The sequence below is a fragment of the Citrus sinensis genome, chromosome 6 (genome assembly GCF_022201045.2).
Source record: "Citrus sinensis cultivar Valencia sweet orange chromosome 6, DVS_A1.0, whole genome shotgun sequence".
In the NCBI taxonomy this organism is placed as follows: Eukaryota; Viridiplantae; Streptophyta; class Magnoliopsida; order Sapindales; family Rutaceae; genus Citrus; species Citrus sinensis.
This window is the reverse complement of record NC_068561.1, coordinates 19222346-19239106: the sequence shown is the minus strand read 5'-3', so window position 1 is coordinate 19239106 and position 16761 is coordinate 19222346. Positions and strand designations below refer to the sequence as shown.

The 16761-nt window shown below is 36.9% G+C and overlaps 1 protein-coding gene across 6 annotated transcripts; it reads right to left on the bottom strand.

Annotated features, from left to right (window-relative positions):
* Positions 1-595: 595 nt before the first annotated feature.
* On the bottom strand, positions 596-16441 carry LOC102629545 (protein PHOTOPERIOD-INDEPENDENT EARLY FLOWERING 1). Of its 6 annotated transcripts, XR_001506493.3 has the most exons (23): positions 16126-16441; positions 15911-16009; positions 13806-13908; positions 13090-13170; positions 12829-12936; positions 12558-12638; positions 12369-12457; positions 12112-12287; positions 11956-12017; positions 11024-11159; positions 10724-10798; positions 10576-10640; positions 10357-10491; positions 10062-10100; positions 8956-9024; positions 8717-8779; positions 5545-8629; positions 4956-5017; positions 4807-4877; positions 3408-4188; positions 2141-2661; positions 1798-1967; positions 1403-1549 (listed from the first exon to the last, which is right to left on the bottom strand). XR_001506493.3 is itself a non-coding variant. In XM_006492808.4 (22 exons), the coding sequence occupies exons 3-22, from the start codon at positions 13863-13865 to the stop codon at positions 1120-1122; spliced, it is 6189 nt and encodes a 2062-aa protein (XP_006492871.1). In that variant the 5' UTR covers positions 13866-13908; positions 15911-16009; positions 16126-16439; the 3' UTR covers positions 596-1119. The 6 variants fall into 6 exon arrangements, 5 of the variants coding, with proteins under 5 accessions (XP_006492871.1, XP_006492872.1, XP_024949053.1 ...); XM_006492808.4 differs by lacking the exon at positions 1798-1967 and having other exon boundaries at positions 596-1549; positions 16126-16439; XM_006492809.4 differs by lacking the exon at positions 1798-1967 and having other exon boundaries at positions 596-1549; positions 16140-16439.
* Between the last annotated feature and the right edge of the window lie 320 nt (positions 16442-16761).

Sequence of the window (16761 nt, the reverse complement as noted above, 5' to 3'; positions counted from 1 at the left end):
TTTTTGTTTTGTTTTTATAATACCAAATGCATGATTCAATTAGGGTTTTAGTTGACTATTATTTAACTGGAGAAAGATTTTAGAGGCTAAAAGATGAGGTAATATTACAAAATTTGCATGACTTTATTGAAAGCTGAGTGAATGAGTTCATGGAATTATGATTTTGTGGGAATTTTTTAGGGCTAACTAGTTGCGTCAATGATTTTGTTGTTGGGTTTTTTATTATACTTGAAATTGAAGATGGTTTCGAAAAGCTGGTTATAGTTACTGATTACAGTATAAGGATATTTTAGTTATTTAATCAGTCAACAAACGGTCCAGTTAACGGTATATTAACGGCAGGAGGGAAAAATAGAGATACACTGATACAATCTCTCAAAGTGGAGATACGGCAAAGGAAACTGGAAATTACCCCTAATTTCGCTGCCGTCAACCAACACAGATTCATAAATTAATTTTTTTTTGTTACGGACGCTTAGCCATGTAATAAAATTAACGACGACTTAACCAATAAAACATATGTTTATTTGACTCCCTGAAGCTTTGAATCGGTTTTATAGCCTTGATCACTTTGTTTCATTTTGTGCTTTTCGCATTGTCTTGTCCAAATATAACTTTGTTATCGTTGATGCAACTCTAATTTCCATTGGACACGCACGAATGATAGAGATGAAATTGAGGAAGATCAACAATCTGTGAATTCCTTTGCTACTTTTTTTTTCCCACTTCCTATTGGGGGAATTGTGCTAAATTCTCTATATTCAGCTGACTACCTAACAAAAATTAGCACAAATTTCCCAATAATCAATTAATTACAAAATTTTGCTGTTTACAATTTCTATCCCTAATCCCTAATTCCTATGCCCACATCCTCTCGCAGCAGGTTCACCTTAGATCCTCCACAGCATTTCAACTCCCAGTGTCTAAACCAGTATGTATATCTGCAATCTTGCCCTTCAAAGATGCTTCAACTTTCACCCCGAGAGCACGGTTAGAATGCTTGAGCCAGGTAAATCCTGGCCGGATTCCTCTGCTGAGAGAATCCCTGTTCTTCGACAATCATTTAAGATGGCTTCTTCAACTCAGAAAAATTTTCAAAGTTCAGGTCCTTTGGCTAATTTATCCGATGTCAGTATAGTCCGGCAATATTGAACAGTCATCAAGGCCTGAGATCACGTCAGGAAAATAGTTATGAGGGATCTCACTTGACAACACTGTTTCCAGAGAAAGATCCTGATCCATGCAGGACAGTCTGCCACCATCCATGTCCTCTAACCAAGCTTCCTGAATCAAATCAAACCTTAAATTGGCATCTTTTGTTGCAACTGCTTGATTCGATACTGGTTCAGGAGATGAATGTTGTATCTCACTGTGCTCCATTGAGGTCTTTCTCAACTTTGATTTTGGAAACTTTACTGAATCAGAAAGAGAGAGCTTGTGCTTTCCCAAGGACTGAGATTTTGGGACTGAACGCAACTTCGCATCATTTGCTGGGAAAGCAGATGAAGCCCAACCCAGGCCATCTTCAATGCAAGCTCTTGCAGCATCCCTGACAACAGACGTAGAGCTCAATCAGCAAATCCATAAACATTATCCAAGCATGTATTTCACATCATCTTAATAAATGATTTTCTATAAGACAACCCTTATCATAGTTTGTTCTGATGCATCACTTTTTTGGGAGACTATCTCTATATTTTGAAGAGATAATTTGTATCTTAACACAATCACACAAAAAGTAGTGAATCAATAAGAGCCCCACCCAAGCAGGACCCAGGTATAGTATTTTGAGCTTACCCTTTTATCGTTTAGAAATTCAAATATGATTCCAAGGGCATATGTCATATTATCAAGGTCACATTATATTGCATTGCCCCTTGAGGCCTTTCACAGGAGAGGGGATGCAAACAGTTAGGTCATAAATGAAGGGAGAGGTTTGAGAGAGAACAAGATCATCGGATCCTTTCCTACAATCCAAAGCAGTGGAGATAAGTAACTTCTATCTCAGGACTCTCACATCAAGGAGTGACTGACCTAAGGCCTTTCACAAATACGTTGCTAAGATATGAAACAGGAGATGAAAGCATAAAATCAAATATTAGCCACAAAGCCACTGAAGTTAATGGTAGCAATGTCATACCTGAAACGATTTTCAGCCACTTGTGAATCTTTCAGATGGTGATTTTCTCTGGTAGATTTGTTAACAGATGTCTCAAGGTCAGAGCCATATACTGATAAATTAACACGAGGTGGGAATGAGATCGTGGAATCAACCAACTCCCTCTGGAATTCCAGGGTTAAATCCAACTGTTCTATGACTGGACCATCTTCTCTCCGGTCAAAATTGGAAACTTTGTCATCCTGCTGTCTACTGTTGGCATCATGAAGAGCAGCTGATAATAATTTGCTACTCTGTCCTAAATTAGTGAATTTCACCCTTCGAGCAGGCTCCCGCGTGGACTTGCAAGAAGTCTGAGTGACAGAACTGAAAAAACTTCCACCTAAGTACAGACCATTACGTGAAGAAGAGAAGTTTTGCCGGCATCCCATGCGAGACTTCATCCTCCAGACAGATGAAAGAAGGGCGGTGAAGTGCTTTTGAAGGAGTAACTCATTGTCTTCCTGCTCAGCAGCAACATTTAACAGCGTTCTAACATTATCCTGTGAACAAAGAAAATCAATGAGCAAGGTTTTCTATTTCTTTCATGATATGTTATGATGACCTAAAAACCTCTTCGCCAGCCATCATATACAAAGAGGAATATTCTATGACATCGATTAACAAACAAGCAAGACGTGTTGAGGTTTCGGCAGCTGCATGCATATAAGCAAAACCCAGTAAATTCGCATGAAATCCATAAAATAGGGAGAAAAATAGCACCACTTCTTAAAATTAACATCTACAAAGTATTAGGAAGTAAAAAAGGATACAAGTACATAAAATAATAATTTTAAATATGTTTTACATATTACATGACAATAGCATTCCTGACTTCTTAGTCAAAACCAAAACCCATGTATTACTGCTTGCAAACAATTGCCCAAGACGCGCATTTATAGACAACAAGCCACGTTGAACCTCAGCACTAGCAACATAAATATTGGCCCAAAGACGCACAGAAAGTTCAAATATAAATCAACCAAAAAGCACCACAAAGAAATCAAAAACACAGAAAAACCAAAAATAAATTCTCAAAAGCACCCGTGAAGAATCAGTATCCCAATATGATTAAGATATCAAAAGCACATTGCCAGCACAAGGGAAATAACATACACACAATTTCAGTCATCCATTCAAACAATTAGAATACCTTTTCCACCAATCAATTCATATTATCACCTTTTCATTTTTATTTTTTTATTTTTCCTTATGAGTGGAAGAAAATAAGCTGCAAGACTAAGCATACCTCTGTTACTTTGAGAAGAGCCTTTCCAGAGCCCACATTGCTGGTCTTTTCATTAATAGAGTTGTCAGGTACAGACAGAATATATCTTTGGATCAATTCCCTAAACCGCTCACAGCAATGAACTGGATGCCGATATCTCCCCCTATAATATCCACTAGCAGTCATTCCATAGAGTATGTCACTAACCAAGCTCCAATTGGGGCCATATTCATGTACAACAGCACATAATATGGCGTCCTCCTGTGGCAACCAAACATCAGGTGATGGAACACAATCTCTAGACCAAACATTCCCCTTTTTCAATTTTTCCGGTTTTATCATTAAAACCCGCTTCACTGGCATGGCAGTAATAGAGATTTTCCCTCCCATTTTGCTCCTGCTAGCTGATTTCTGCTCAAGATCAATGAATATACTCTCACATGTTTTTAATTCTGTAGAACCATCATGACGTTTACGTGACAGCTTAGAATCTGAATCAGGAGATCTCACAGGAATAGACTTTTTGAGTTTCTTAGACTTCTTCTTTGAGATCTTCTCCCTCTCTTCGTCATCAGAAAGTGCTAATTCAGCCTTCTTACGTTTCTTCTGCGAAGTTGAAGGCGGAGACATCGCATCTGAAAAAGTAGCATCCTCATCGTAGAAGTCATCATCAATGGACATAGGTTCTACACTTGGCTCTTCTTTTACGGCTTTTGATTCAGAAGTTAGAGCCCCTTTCTTGAGAGACTTGAACTTGGCTTTCTTTGGCTTCTTCTTAGTCTTAGATTTGGAATGACTTGCCCTTTGATTTTAGAAACGGAAAAAAAAATTATTAACACAATATTTGAGTCAATACCATTCAAGTAGTTCAAAATAATCACATTTAAACACAATTACATAAGAAAAACTCCAATTTCTAGCAATTCTGTGGTGCCACATCAGACAAAAAGTCCTTATTTTCTTAGGATAAGCATCATCGACCAGTTTTGTGCTCATGTCCTCAAATCAAATAATATACAAAAGATCGCCAAAAAACAATAATTCATAGGAAAGGAACCACTTAAGATCTTTATCAGCGCATGGCAAGCTCTAATTAACCTCTTTTCAGAGGTCAATTCAGTTAGGTCATGTCCATGTCAAACCAGTGTCACCAATCTATCTAATGAAGACATTCACTTAGATGACCGCATATCTACTAATATTCATGTATACACACAATGTACAAAAACTAGCAGCAGTGCCTTTTGAAAAACAAAATACCTACTTGAGTTATAAACTCACAAGCAAGAAATTCAATTATAATTTTCTCAAGGACATCCTCTACTAAACATTTTAAAAGAAATGTTTTATGAAAAAGCACAAACTAGAGTGAAGTTTTTCACTTTAAAGTTTTGTATAAAAGTTCAAATAGACATCTTACTTCACAGAATCAAGAATTCCATCATCTGCATCTTCCTTCTCTTTAGCTTCAGATTCCAATTCTTCCATTAACTACAAATATTACAATATTAGCTAGCTGAATCAAACAACTATTTCAAAACACATAATATAGAGTTTATTTTTACTAACTTGATGTTGGGCTAAAGCAACTTGCTGTCGGTATGCCTCAGTGGCAAAATCAGCATCCCATCCTGATAATAGAAGAAAACTATAGAAATTAGCATAAAATACAAATAAATAAACACACAATGGAAGCAGGCACGATACAGTGCTGCCGATTCTCAAAATCTAAATATATTGAACCATACAGTCAATGGCATGTCTAATATAATCATAAAATTCCTGAGAATGATTTCTATTGTTTTTCCATCAAACATTTTCCATTACAGTAAAACCATTTCAACCCCAATATAAGATATGAAATTTCTAGAACATTTCCATAAGGTATTTAGGTATTTCTAGATACTGCTTTCCAAAAAGTATTTCTAGATAGTGTAATGTGGAGGAAGATTTTGGAACAAAAGAAACCTGTACTTCAACTGTCTTCTCTTATTCTTTCATCCTTAAATTTCTCTTGTTCAAAAACCAAATAAACCTTTTTGAGCAACTGGATTTCAATGTCAAATAATATTTTTTTTGAAATGTAGAACCAGAAGTAATTGACTCTAAAATTCTGAAACGATAGCTGTAAAGTAATGACGCATATAATAGTACTTACTTTCATACACTAAAGGCTCTTCATCATCATCAATCTCAGCTTCCATTTCCTCCTTATATTTCTCTATACGATCTAGCTCCCACTCTCTCTCCTCAAATTTAACTTCAGATTCAACTGCTGTCTTGTCAATTATAGGATCCCACAGCTCCAGAAAGCGAATAGCATATCGATCAATCGGACGTAGCTGATTCTCAAAGGAAGAAATGGCTTCTCCAGCCGCTGCTGCCGCCGCAGCCATCTGTTTGACATCAGCCAGCATGTCAACATCATCTTCTTTAGCAGCAAAAGTAAGAGCTCTCTCTTCTTTTGGATCATTCCCAGTTAGCATCATCCCATTATCATTATTTGCAGTCATGCAGCCACCCTGATCAGTGGGCTCATCAGTTCTTACAGTGTCCTCAATCACAAGCTCATCATCTTCCGGTCTCCCAACAGCTTCTTCTGTAAACTCTTGGTTGTCCACAGCTTCCTCCTGCTCAGCTCTCTTTAGAGCCATGTAATCTGCTTCATCTTCAACACATTTTAAAGCAGCTTCCACATCTGCATTGGACAAGGAAACCTCATTTCCATTGTTGATAGCTTTCTCCTTCTGCATAGTCTTCATGGGAAGGGTTCTATGACCGGAAAACAATTCCATAGGATCAAGCTTCTTGAAAAATTCAGTGTTATAGCCTCCACTCTGTATAACTAGATCATCAAGAGCGCGTTTCTGATTTGCTTTCTTCAAGATGTTCTCTTCAATTGTGCTCTCACTAATTAACCGATAGATATGAACTTCACGTGTCTGGCCTATCCGGTGGCAGCGATCTTGAGCTTGCTGATCCATAGCCGGATTCCAGTCACTGTCGTAGAAGATAACTGTATCTGCCCCGACGAGGTTGATTCCAACACCGCCACTACGGGTGGACAAAATGAACAGAAAGATTTTGGGATTTGTGTTGAACCGCTGCATTAATGTTTGCCTCTCCTCTGGTTGAGTGGATCCATCTAAACGCATGTATGTGTAACCATATAAACTTATGAATTCCTCCAAGATATCAAGCATCTTTGTCATCTGGGTGAATATTAATGCTCGGTGACCGTCAGATTTCAATTTCCTAAGTAAAATTGCAAGCTCCTGCAACTTACCACAGTCAAATTGTATTAGTCGCCTGTCTGGGAAATATACTTGCCTGCGGACAATTGCAGGCCTAATAGGAAATAAAAGAGGTGATAAAACTTCAGAACATTTTTCCTTGTAAGTTGGCTGCAGAAACACAGAAGCTCCACTTTTACTGCACCAACAAACAGGAGCAGGGGCTCTAGCTGCTGGGATTGCAAACATGAAACTTTCAACCAGACCAATCATCCTCTGGAACCTTTCAACTGGTGAAAGAACAATGTCAGCAAGCTTGGAGGAGTACAAGTAGGATCGACGAACAGTCTTCTGTTGAAGAATATCACAAACAGGATGTTTTACAGTAAGAAGTTCCCGAAGACTTGTTGAGTATACAGGTTTTTTCTGGCACCTCAAGGAATTCCACCAAGCAACAGATGATGCTCGGTCCTGAGCTTCTCTTCGTCGCTCCTCTAGTAGCGCCTTTCGAATCTTTTCAAAAATGCTTGTCCCATTTAACCTCTTTCTATGTGTACAAAAAGGCCCAACTTCTTCTAAATTATTTAGATCAGCACGCTCTTTAATCAAGCTAGCTGGAGTAGCAATAGCATTTAATTCATCACTCTCCCATGAGTTCATGCTAAAATCAAGATTGGTAAATAAAATTCCCAAACCCTTCAGGTCTGCTGTAGATAATGGACTAGGTGAAAGCATAGAACAAACAGAAGAACTCAACTGGCTATCAATGCCACTCATATCAAAAGAACTCACAATTGGACGGCCCTCAAATAAGTCAGGATGGTTACAGACTTTTCGAAGCTGCATTATAACACTAATCATGCCAAAAAAATTGGCACTTGCAAGAGTAGCTTGTGTCTCTGAACTGGCAATGAAGTCTTCATATAAATTCCGTTGCCTCTTTGAGAGTCTACAATATATGACATGCTCTTGCTTCATAGGCAGTTGCTTCTCCACATCCCTTTTCAACCGACGGAGTATGAATGGACGAAGAACATTATGCAAGCGATCAACAACTTCCTTGTTCACTTTTTCTTGACCCTCTACCATTCCTGATATTGGATTGCAGAACCAATCCTTGAATTCCTGATGAGACTGAAAGATGTGGGGCATCAAGAAATGCATTAATGACCAGAGTTCCATGAGATCATTCTGCAGTGGAGTCCCAGTTAATAAAATACGCCGTTTAGAATTGAAGTTTAAAAGAGTTTGCCATCTTTGAGACTTCCAGTTTTTTATCAAATGAGCTTCATCCAAAATCAAGTATTTCCACTTTTTTCGCTTGAAGACTTTTGAATCCTGTATAATAAGTCTGTAAGTAGTTATGCATACATGAAAGGAATTAGGTTTCAACCAACCTTGCCTCTTAAATTTCCGCTCTTTTGCACTGCCAAAGTAAGTCAATATTTTAAAGGCAGGACACCATTTAAGAAACTCAGTTTCCCAGTTAAGCATGACACTTGTTGGAACAACAATGAGATGAGGGCCCCATATTCCCTTTTCGCATGCCAGGTGTGCAAGCATAGCAATAGTCATGATAGTCTTCCCCAGTCCCATTTCATCAGCTAGGATCCCATTCAATCTTTTCTCATACATTGTAACAAGCCAATCCAAGCCAATATGTTGATACTCACGAAGAGGAAACTTGAGAAGGAAAGGAAATTTTGTACGGACTTGAGTAGTAGAGAATGTAATTCCAGTTGGTTGTGCTGATCTTGCTGCAGCAGCAGCATCAGCAATTCTGTTTTCGCTCTCTCTACCTTCTTCTGACTTTTTCTCAGATCCTCCTTCTTGTTTTTCAGTAAGGGGAAGCATAACCAGTTGGCTGGCACCAGGATCAACGTTTCCATCCATAAAGTCATTCTCAAGCTTCAACTCACTGTCTTCATGTGCTGGAGAGTCCGAGAGGTCGTCCGATAAAGCAGAAGCATAATCAGATTCATCCTCTGAAATCTTATTAATTTTCATATCCTGATTGAAAGATGTAAATGATACAATGATAGTCAATATTTGATGTGAATCACCCAAATTATAAGCAGAACCAATCCTGTAACGTACCTTTCTGTACCTTGCCAGCAACTCTTCCACTGGAATCTCACTTTCTTTCTGCAGCAATGCAATCTGAAAAACAGCCACCTCATTCAGAGGAAACTAAACTAGAGACAAAGGCCAAAAGTTGGGAAAGAATTTACATGTCTATATACATGTAGAAAGAGATATACCTAAGATGCTGAAAGTAAGGAGAATGACAGTAAATAACACAAGAAATGTCCAGGAGGACCAGGACACATCCTTACCTCATCTATGTAATTGTTTGAATCTGCTTTTGCCAATTCCTCCTCCTCCGACAATGTCGTCTCATCATCCTGCACATTTTAAGCCAAAGGAATCACACATATTTTAAGCCAAAGGAATCACATATAACAATGAAAGATTATACACCAATTCATTAATCAATTTTCCAGCCTAGTTCTGCAACAGCATAGAAACATTGATTACATTGCCTGACAGAAGATTGCACCGGAATGTCAATAATAAACGTCAGACACAACCAAGTTCCGGCTTTCCATCATGATAAATTATAGCTTCTATTCAGAGCAGAAGAAACTTGGAAAAAGCATCACAACAGCAACAACTCCATTGAATCAGCTCTTAGTACATATTTACAAATCTGAGAGGCTCTGACGATCAAGGAGGACACCTCTTTTATCCCCAAAGAATACCAAAGTTGATTTTGCCTCTAACACAGGAAGCAAGAGTCCAAGGATTCAATTCTATGGGGGATACATTTAATTTGGGGTGGGGATGAGGTGCACGGCAAAATGTAAAAACACAAGCAAGAAGCAAGCAAACAATTTTTTTTAAAAAAAAAAAACCATACGTATTGTCCCACACCCTTACCCCACAGCATCTTAGTCACACTTGTTAACATTATCATCTGAAAATTTATCTTAAATAACATTATTTTGATGAGAAAAAAATTAAATGTATAAATTGCAATTTCCAAAAATAAGACAAAGAAAGAATAATTCCAGTAAATACAAATGAACTAGAGCATTCATTCAAGGAAAGCCTAAAATACAGCTAGCGTTCATAATAATCTAACTCATAGGAGATAAATCATTATGTAATACTGCTATAAGTAGAGATTAATGGGAAAAAGAAAATTCATGAACGAAAAGACCAAAATTAGCTATATTGAAATGCGCTAAGTTAAGGTGGAGTTTCCGGAGACATATTCCATATACACCAAGAAAATTAGCACGTAAATGAGAAATAGACAAACAGCATCAAAATATTACAAACTACCCTAGCAATCTAAAAAAGCTGTCTTCTTGACAACGCAATCAACTGGAAACAGCACATGCCAGAGAAGAAGTCAGCATACAACCAAATTATGTACCTTGTCTTCTCCGGTAGCAACAACAAAATCACCATCTTCCTACACAATGTGAGACAAGTCAGAAAAGTATTTATAATATATAAGCTTAAAAAAAGAGAAGGGGGGGCCTCCGAAGAGAGGTAAAAGAAAAGGATGTGGTATTTCAGAATGTGGCCAAAAAATTGTAGAAGACAAGAAAAAAGAAAAGTTGAAATTCAATGCAAGCATTTCTACATAAAACAAACATAGCAATTTATAAAGAAAGATAAGAAAACAATGCAGAGGTAAGATGCCTGCAAAACAACATAAGATGTACCTGTTCATCACTAAAGTCATACAAAGCTTGTTTTTGGGTTGAAGCCCCAGACTTCTTGGATGTATCTCTCACTTGAGATGTCTCAATGTCTAACAAATGGTTTTCTGATATGGACAAGCCACCATTAATTTCATCCTGCAATCAGATGAGAAATATCACCTTGAGTCCTGAACTTGCTATGCAAGCCAACAACGGCAACCATAAACACATACAACTTACACAACGACGAACAAGAGAGCCACTTGTATCAAGCTTACTCCCAGCAAGAAGATCATTTCCATTGCCTGCATAGAATATAACCCTTGACCATCTCAGGTACAGTTCCTATGCCTCACACAAATAATTTAACTCTTTAGCAGCTTCTTACCCTGAACATGACCTTCTTCCACCACGGTCAGCTCAGCTTCATCTTCTCCCATCTCAGCACTACTTTCTCTGCCAACTGAAAATACTCATATGATCAAATTAATTATATCATATAGCTAAGAGATAAAATGAGTCCGATTAGCAACCCAGATGCAGAAAGAGAGACTATTTCCACATGCAGTGAGCTACAGTGTTACATTTTTCCATCTTTTATGTGATTTAAAACTATATAAATAACTTAAATACCAAAAGGATATAGAAGCTCTAAAGCAGAGAAAGGGCAATTGTGAAAAGAATTCACCTTTATCCACAGCATAACGTTTAAGCAACTCCTGAAGCGGGATATCTGTTTCATTATGTAAAGCTTCCAGCTCTTCTTTTCTTTCTTCTTCAGTTATAAGAGCCTCATCTTCCTCAATAGTGTGCTCGTCATCTTCCTAAAACAACAAGAAGCAAGAAAAATTTATATGTCAGTTTGAATGAGTTAGCTTAAATCTTGCCTAAAGATATGGGATGAGGAACAAAAAAAAAAAGGGATAAGGTGGCCCCGTACCCAGACTAAAAGATTCTCAAGCTTGAACTATGATGCCTTAACTATCAGTTTTCAGTAGAAAAGTTTACATGTCATTTCTTGAAGTCTGTAATCAGTTGTAAACGGGACTATATTAAATACCCATGATTCACTGATAAATATGTCCGCAGGCTACAGTATGTACATCTTTAGATGCCTCAGTAAATAGAAAGACCAGAACATGTTAAAAAGTTATTTTGTTGTACTAGGGATCAAAATATTTCCAGGAACAACGGAAAAAGACAGAAAAAGCTAACAGAAGACCATCATCGCATATCTCACAAATTAAGTGGCTAATAAAGCAGACATACATCTCAACAATAGTTTTTTAACCGACTCTGCATTCTGCCTATTTACAAGCTCAGTACGCAGTTATCCAGAACAAAACAACATTTATTGGACAAGGTAGCAGCAGGTGAAAGCCATAATTAGATGCCTAATGACACAATATATCCAGGAATTGAATTCAGTGATTCACACGGAACTTGCAAATGAGCTTCTGTGTTATTGTAAAGTACCAAGTAAAATCCATGGCAAAGGAACCGCTATTTACTTAGTTTTGCACACTTGATACCTAGATCATTTTGAAGAGGCTAAGAAAACAATCAAGTGAGTAGAAGATTTCAACTAACAGCGAAGTGATAAAGAAAGGGAGAACACACCGATTCATCTTCAGAATGAACATCATATTCTTCATCAATGTCTGCAGCATCTAACTGAGGTTCTGTAACAAATGTGTCAGATAAATTGTAGTCAAGATAGCATGACAATCTTGCACAATAACCAATTTATAATTATTGCTTTCTGCTTAATATTACCAAATCCTGAGTGTTGCTCAGCATCATCTTCATCTGCCTCTTTGGACTGAACACCAGGTTCTTCAGCACCATTTTCGTCTGCTTCTTTGTACTGAATACCAGGTTGTTCCCTCATAGGAGACTGTTGCACTGGTTTGTGGGAATCCACTAGGTTTTCAGCTAACATTGATGAGTACCTAAAAATAACAACAAAATATGTCAGTGCAGTTTTTTGAAACAAGCCATTTAAGTCCATTTTCTCTATGAACTTGTTCTACCTCTCAGTTTGGCCTAAAAGAAACTCAAGTTGTTTATCAAGCGCTTTTTTCTTCCTCACATCAACCTCCATCTGATGCTTGTACAGCACCTGGAATTACAATAATGTGCATGCTATAAGATTTCAGGGATTTCAAGAAAAGATAAGTCATGAAGCTCAAGGGAAAATCAACTTATTATTGATAACTTGCCAGCTTCTCTATCTTCATCCAGAACTTTTTCACGTCCTTTGAAATGTTAACTGCAACTTTCCGCAACCGCTGCTCTTCTTCCTAATAACAATGGAATGCTAATTTTAACAAAAAGCATAAAAATTAAAAATAACTTTTAACAGAAGAAAAATCTAGTTTTCTATGTTTAGAAGGCATAACGTCGCTATTTTCCTATAATGTGGAAGATTCACATCCTCAATTGGTGATGTATGGAAAAGGAATTTCCTATTCAAAGAGCAGAAAACAGAACCTTCAATTTCTTTTCTCCTCTAGAGGCCTGATCCAACATGCCCTTGCTTGCTCTCAAGGCCACCTTCTTCGCCTGAGCCAATTTCCATTTTCTCTCAGACTCAAAGTCCTGCCAACAATTATCTCATTTTAGCAATGAGAGAATATGAATCATTCCTCCCATATAACACTATAAGCTCTTCTGGCAGCAAGATGTAAATTCAAAATCTCTCTGTGACAAGAAAATAAAATAAAATCAGTCTTTGAAGAAAAAAGTAGTCACCTTGGATAACCAGACCATCTCTTCTAGAACATGATCCCAATGAGTTTTAGGACGACGTGGTTCCCTGGGTGCTTCAAGTGCCTAAAACCAAGATACCATCAAAGATTCAATAATTTTTAAGGTAAAAAACTCCACGTACCACTATAATAAACTTCTTAGACTTAATATGATTTCACAATCACATAGGGGCATAACTGAATTGTACCTGTTATTTGAAAACAACATAGCATCTAAAAGGACATTTGCAATTTTTTTGTGGACTCATTTCATGAAGCAAGATCATGTGGGACATAAAAATTTGGATGCCTAGCAATTATGAGAGAAACGTATCCATCACATATGCAACAGGTTCCTCAAAAAGCCTCCTTCAGCATGCCAGTATATACAACCTTTTCCAATAATTTTTCTTTTTACAATATAACCTTAACTCCTACACCACCCTGATATAACCAGGAATCAAAACTCAGACCTCTTGTACTACATCCAAAGGTTTCTTCTTTTGAATCAACTAGCACACCCATGTAAAATATAGACCCCAAAATATATAGCAGAACATTTTTTTAACATAGAATCGTGATCATGATTAAATATACACACAGCAGAAAGCAAGGATATATATAGGATCAACTAACCTAATGCAAAAATGCTAGTTTCTCTGTGCACAGGCAATGATAACTAAAATAAAGCATTCAAGCAATAAAATTTTGCAGACTAACCTTTTGGCGCCTAGCTCTTGTCTCATGATCTAGCTTAGACCTGGGACCTTTTGACGCCATTATTTTCTTGTGATACTTATACCATGATTGAAATGTTGATTATCTGCATGCATATGAAGCCAAGTAAAAAATGACAAATTAATTAAGCAATATTGAAGAATATTTTCAAAAAAAAAAAAAGAGCAAGCTGAAAATTAAAAGAACAGCATCGATGTTTTAATTTAATACAGCCAAGAGTTTGTAAACCTTAATTTATTTATCAACTGTAACAGTAAGCTAAATAAAAATAAACAGAGAAAATAGCAACCTCTTAATAAAATGCCAATTGAAAGTAACAAAAAGAAGATGTTACAAATCTCCACCCCTCTTCTAACATCCATATCCTACCTCATAGCAAACCATACTCAATACCATTTGCAACTCTAGCTCAAAGCAAAGCAAAAAAAATGCACAAGAATTTATTCACTAACGACTCAGTCAGCTACTCATAAGTTGATCTCTGTACAAGGTGCAAGGATGCAATTAAGAACAGTTTGTCCAGAAACCACATAAAACTCTAATCCCTTGCATAGTTGAAAACTCTTGTAAAAACAAATTAATCAAATGGAAATTGCATACGTTATAATCTACAGTTCAAGCACCTTTCATGAATTCTTGTCATTGTTATATTAATTCAAAGAAGACTGTAATTAGGTGAATTTGACTGTTAGGAACCATAGTCTCAAACATGTTTAGCATTAACAGTTGGAAACATATTGAAGAATCCATGTCCGATAGGACTTTTCCAAAGGAGACTTTGGAGACATGGTACACACAGCAAAACAGAAGAAGCAAAAACACATACACAACTCTAACAACACTCTCAAGCCAATAGCTTCAGACTCTGCAGACTGCTGACACAAATATTCATCTTAACTTCGCCAACACAACATGTTACAATAGACATAACATGCTATGAACCAAAAGAAATTTAGGTCAAAAATACATGCAAAGAGAATTATAAACTATCTGACTAACTTAACTGTATAAAGAATTTAATTCATGTAGCCTATTCAAATGAGAGGAAAATACACTACCTTTACTACTTTGGCTAAAGCCTGTCACACGAATAAAACCTTTAGAGGGTATAGTTGAGCCCTTCACCTCACCTAACACCTCATTATATTTCAAATGGAAGTTTCACATGCAAAACCAAGATGTTTCAAACTTGGCTTGCAGTATGGCATGGTTTCGATGCTAAGACAGAGTGGCGGTCCATAAATTCTAAGTATCATTCACATCCAGTTCACGCATCAGTATAAATTGCCCCTGTAACCACTATACCACCCTAAATCAATTCTATCATAGAGTACCTAGCAAATGTGTCTTCAACCTACCTACCCTTTAGTTTGCTGCCTGTTGACCACATATTAGCATGGGAGCCAAAACTAAAGATCCTGCGCCTTAAGGAGCAACAATATCTTTCCTCGACAAAACTACTCCATATCTCCTAAGTTTGCTCTATTAACTGACCCACAATTGGTTGCAAATTCCAAATATCATAAAATCTACAATTTCGAACATATTAATCCAGAGCAGAAAGTGGTGCATACACAGAATAATTAAGAGACATTAACCCTTGAGAACATAAATCCTTTAGAACATGACTGTCCAGATAAAAACCACAAAAGGGATAGTAACATAATCAAAAAATAAATTTATAGCACGCATAAAACCCCACATTCTACGTTTCAGTAGCTGGTGCAACTATACCCAAACCCAAATTCCAAGTTTTCAAGCGCACGGTAAAAAGTTTGCACTTCAGGGACGAAATGGACCGTCCCTTAAATTTACTAATAATTCACAAATAATACTAATAATAATTATAAATTCAATTTTGCTTGCATGCTCGCTTTACTTATCTTTGAAAGCAGAAATTTCCCTAAAGTCATTCCAGCAAATGAAACTCCTCTTTAACCTCCAAATTTTAAAAAATAAATAAATAAATAGACAATGAATAAAACCTTTCGTATGCTATTTCTCAAAACAGAAAGACTCAAAATTTTCCCTCGCTTTCTCACGTTTTCTCTCAACTGAAACGGCAACAATAAAATCCAAAAACAAACCTGAATGAACACCAGCTCTTCGCTTTTGCCTCTTTAACCTCCAATCTCCGCCCCGATCGTCCCCGTAAAAATGCGAACAACTAAACCTCCACTAACTCCCTGGTATAAGAAAAATTTTTTAAAAAACAAAAACAAAACACATATACATAAATTTAAAATATATTTTTTTAGTTTTATCTTGTTTATTTATTTTAGGCGTTTAATAAATTACGTACGGAGAGAGGGAGACCTTTATGCGGCGGAGGTTTTAGGGTTTTTACAGTCGGGTTTTAAGAGAGGGAGAGAGAGAGAGAGCGTGCTGTACGAGTCCGACGAGCGAGACGCTCAGATCCGGGAAACGAAGTGCGCATACGAGTAATGAAATAAAAGGCTCTCCGTTTGGGTCCCTTTTCTGTTGTGTTGTCTTGTACTCTCTTTCTACCTTTTTCTTCTGTTTTTTCAACCGAGTGGTTCTGGATGCGATTCGATCTAACGGTTGTGATTGCTTCTGGATTATTCGATGGCTGTTGATCTGTCTTGGACGTCGTGCGTATTTCCACTTCTGCTAGGACTTGCGCTCTGGAACCTCTATTTATCCTTTTTATTTTTACTGCTGCTCCATGTTAAAAAAAAAAGGGTAACCGACTGAATTTTAATATTAAAAATATATATATATATATTTAAATTAGTAATTAAATTAATTATTCACATCTTTTATATCCTAAACTACTTTTTTTCCATCAATAATTGTGTTTAAAATAGTACTTTTTTTGTAAAAAAAAAAAAAAAGGGACAATAGAGATGAGAAATTTATATGTCTTTATATTATTTGAACTCGGTAATTACAGATAAAAAAATACATTCACTAATAA